This window comes from Magnolia sinica, chromosome 14 (genome assembly GCF_029962835.1).
Source record: "Magnolia sinica isolate HGM2019 chromosome 14, MsV1, whole genome shotgun sequence".
NCBI lineage: Eukaryota > Viridiplantae > Streptophyta > Magnoliopsida > Magnoliales > Magnoliaceae > Magnolia > Magnolia sinica.
This window is the reverse complement of record NC_080586.1, coordinates 17,146,963-17,151,153: the sequence shown is the minus strand read 5'-3', so window position 1 is coordinate 17,151,153 and position 4,191 is coordinate 17,146,963. Positions and strand designations below refer to the sequence as shown.

Below are 4,191 nucleotides of genomic sequence, written 5' to 3'. Positions count from 1 at the left end.
ATTTTTGGAGAGACACCTGTTGTAATGGCCGCCCTTGGCCCGGTTGGAGCGGAGATGGCGTTAGAGATGGGAGGCGTGAGTTTTTCTTAGACAGAGAAATAGAGAGAGGGGGCATAGAGAACGAGAGTGAATCAAGCTCCCTCACATTTTCTTCTTTTTTTTTTCGCACTAATGGAGAGAGTTAGCAAGAGAGATGCCGAGCGAGAGGAGGCGGAGAGGATCGACGGTGGTTTTTTTTTTTTCCACTAGAGAGAGATGAGCATTTACGTCTCTGTTTCCTTTTACGGATGAGAGAGAAAAAGAGAGAAAGAGGGTAACGGCGTTTCTGTTGTCATTTGGAGGAGGGATCGGGCCCCACATCTTACAACCAATAGCCTCTTTCCACGTTTACTCAGTACCCATTAAGGTATTGAGTAACTCAGTACACAATCCGATTCCATTTTATATCTACACTGGCAATTCGTTGTGGCCGGTGGATGTTAAATAAAGTTTACAGTGGGTCCTGGAAAGCTTTTAATGGTGGACATTCGGTTACTACTGTTTTTAAGTAGTGTGGTTCACCTGAGATTCAGAACTGCCTCATTTTTTGTTTGAAGTAATAAAATGATCCGTAAAAATGGATGGATGGCATGGATAAGATATATACACCATGGTGGAGCCTACAGAGCACAGATCGCTAGCTTCCTGGCTAGTGGCAGCGACTGGCTAGACCGCGTCTGTCGTGGATATGGTCTTTCCATTTACGCAAATAAAAAAAGTTGGCCAGGTCTTCTGCACAGCTTTAGTAAAGCTTAACCACGTGTGCATGACATCTAACCTGTCCAACATGTGCACGCGGGGGAACGGATTGGCTACTCCCCCTGCCACCAGCCAATGGCTGCTGGTAGGTGCTCTGTGGGACCCACCATGATGTATGTGTTTCATCCATTCGGTCCATCTATTTCTTCATATCATTTTATATTAGGAGACTAAAAATCAGATATTCTCAATATCAAGTGGACCACATTAAAGGAAATAGTGTTCAATGAGCGTAGACCATTAAAAACCTTTTGGGGGCATAAAAGTTTTGAATCAAGCTGATCTTTGTTTTTTCCCTTCATCTGGGCCTGTATGACCTAATCAACATATTGGATGTCAAAAAAAAAGTACAGTGGGCCTTAGGAGAATTTTAATGATGGATATCCAATCACTATTGTTTTCCTGTGGTGTGATCGACCTGAGATGTATATCCCTCTCATTTTTGGGAGAAAAATCTAAAATGATCATAAAAAATGAATGAACGGAATGGATGAAACAAATGTATCATGGTAAGGCCCACAGAGCACTGACCACCAGCCACGGGTCTGGTGGCAGGGGGAGTAGCCAATCCGTTTCCTGCACGCGGTCATGTTCTCCATGTTGCCGAAAAATAACGCCAATCCAAAGGTCAGGTTGGAGACCACGGGGAAGAGTGAGGATGAGGTAGCCCACCTGTCCAAACCTTCCTGTATTCAGCGTACTGGATTTTGTATGTGCATCTAATCCATTCAGAAGCTGCATCCCAATAAGATGACTGAACACTCCCAAAAAGTCAGGCATTTCAAAACTCAGTGGCCACACTACATCATTTTAGAGGTTTTAGGCATGATTTTACATGGTGTGACCTAGCTGAGTACTCTGGATAGGCCAAGGAGAACACGAGAGGCCACACATGATGAATAGACATGGATGTCATAAATACATCACGCTGGGCCCAATACATGTTGCACTTTCAGCTTACCATATGAAGATAGTGGATACGGCCAAGACTAGACATAAAAGACACCGCGTCTCCCATGCAACGAAGACTAGGATTAAGAAATGGATGTTAGTTGTAGTGGTTAGAGAATGACAGTGGCTTAATCTATAAACTGATATTTCTGGTCCTGTCTTTTGCGTTGCCACTGTGACCATTTCAAATCTCGGCAAGAAGACCATATACCTTCCTCTATAAATATATGCATGCCTTGTTCTTGTTTCTCACCCTTCACTTTGAATCCCAATAGATACTTCTTTAACTTTCTTTCTTCTTTAGGTTTTAGGAGAACGAGGATGGCTGCTCACATCCTTGTACTTGTCCTTCTTGCATTTACTTGTTCTCTTACAGATGCCTCTGACCCCAGTCCTCTACAGGACTTCTGTGTTGCCATACTAAAACCACAACCACCAGGTTCCTATTCTCTTCTTTGCATTTGGTTATGACATGCGCTCACCACTGTTTCTTTTCTTTTATTTACTTCTTCTTCTCCTTCATCTTCCTTTTATTTATTTTTTCTCTTGTTCCTCTTCTTCTTCTTTTTTTTTTTTTTTTTTTATTTTTAATTTTCTTTTTGTTGAGAACTTGGACTCCCATGATATATTTAGCCATGATCTAAGAGGGAGCTTACCACCACATGTGACAAAAAACGAAATCCAACTAACGCATCAGGTGGGCCCCACATTGTTAATTCCTTGGACCCAGAAATAGACTGGACCATGAACCTAGTGGGCCAGATTTGTATAAAGGAAATGGACTGTTAAACAATTATCTAACCCAGATGGTGATATTGTGTCCCTTAACATATGAACTGAGCTGGATGATGTTGTAGAGCCCACGATGATTGTCTTGGTTCTTGGATACGTAAACTAGCAAGTGCAATAGGCATTTCTATTTAATTAGATCTCTTTCAAACGATTAATTTAACTCTAAAGGTTATGCTTGGATCTTATCGCGACATTTATTTTGCAGTGTTCATCAATGGGTTTGTGTGCATGGATCCAAAGATGGTGCAAGCAGATCATTTCTTCTTCTATGGGCTAGACATGCCCGGCAACACTTCAAATAACGTTGGCTCCAATGTGACAGCAGTCAACGTTAATCAGATCCCTGGACTCAACACTCTCGGTGTATCCCTTGCTCGCATCGACTACGCACCCTACGGTCTCAACCCTCCTCACACGCATCCACGGGCTTCAGAAATCTTGACTGTTATAGAGGGCACGCTCTATGTAGGGTTCGTCACCTCCAACCCTGACAATCGCCTTATAACAAAAATCCTATACAAGGGTGATGTGTTTGTCTTCCCAGAAGGCCTCATCCACTTCCAGTTCAACATGGACAAAACCAATGCAGTTTCCATCAGTGGTCTAAGCAGCCAAAACCCTGGTCTCATCATCATAGCTAATGCCGTTTTCGGTTCAAACCCGCCCATCTCCGATGATATTCTTGCAAAGGCCTTCCAAGTGGACAAGAAAGTGATTGATTTAATCCAGGCACAGTTCTAGATAATTAAGCAGATATGCTATCGTCAAATAAGAAATGTTTGCGTGACCTATTAAAGGAGAACTTCTGTTTAAATAAGCAATGTTACTAAAAAAAAGTATAAGTAAATAAAAGGTTTTATTTGCTTCTGTTTATTTGATTTTGTTTAGGTAATTGTGCGCTCTCTCTCCACAAGAAATGGTAATATGAGGTCGACCTCATGGGAAGCTTGCCATGAGGTTGAGCTGTGTAGTCCCCACCGTAATCTGTCATACATCTACCCCATCAATCAGATATACCCTTCTATCTTTTTCAGCTTGGGTAGGCCACGTAAGTGATCTCTTTTGCTCAATTTATTTAGATCTTTATAATTTGCATGTCCAAGACATTGATGTCATAGTTCAGTCTCGTCTGTGTGGACCATGCAGCATGAATGATTTGTTGAACAAGAGTCATCAATTATATAGTAATTTTTAGAAGGTCTGCGACCATTTAATATTACATGTCCTTTTTCATTAATTATCTCACATCAGTGATCTGAAAATTTTATGTTATGCTTATTATCATAGATCTGAGATATGCTCAGAAAGTATTATTTATTACCCCTTCAACATATAAAATATTTTCAAAGAGAGGCAGGTTAGGAAGTTGTACATTACATTCGCCAACAATCTTGCAGTTGCTTCCATTTTCGAATGTAACCGAGCCACCATTTATTTAGTGGATGTATAGCCTTATCACTTGTTATGTGTCTCGAACATCCACTATCTAGGTACCATCTTTAATGACTATTTGCTTTGAAAATTGTATGGATAACAAGACACTTAACCTTTGAAACCCATTTCATTATGGTTCTGGTTTTAGGAGGGTCTAGATTTCTCCTGTCTCTATATACTCCAGTCTTACTAGAGTTGAATTTCAATGGCTCTCTA

The 4,191-nt window shown here is 41.1% G+C and overlaps 1 protein-coding gene across 1 annotated transcript; it reads left to right on the top strand.

The window, feature by feature from the left end:
- The first annotated feature begins 2,014 nt into the window (after positions 1-2,014).
- On the top strand, positions 2,015-3,565 carry LOC131225409 (putative germin-like protein 2-1). The gene is made up of 2 exons (XM_058220942.1): positions 2,015-2,188; positions 2,747-3,565. Exons 1-2 carry the CDS (start codon positions 2,071-2,073, stop codon positions 3,280-3,282), a joined length of 654 nt encoding a protein of 217 aa, XP_058076925.1. The 5' UTR covers positions 2,015-2,070; the 3' UTR covers positions 3,283-3,565.
- The last annotated feature ends 626 nt before the right edge of the window (positions 3,566-4,191 follow it).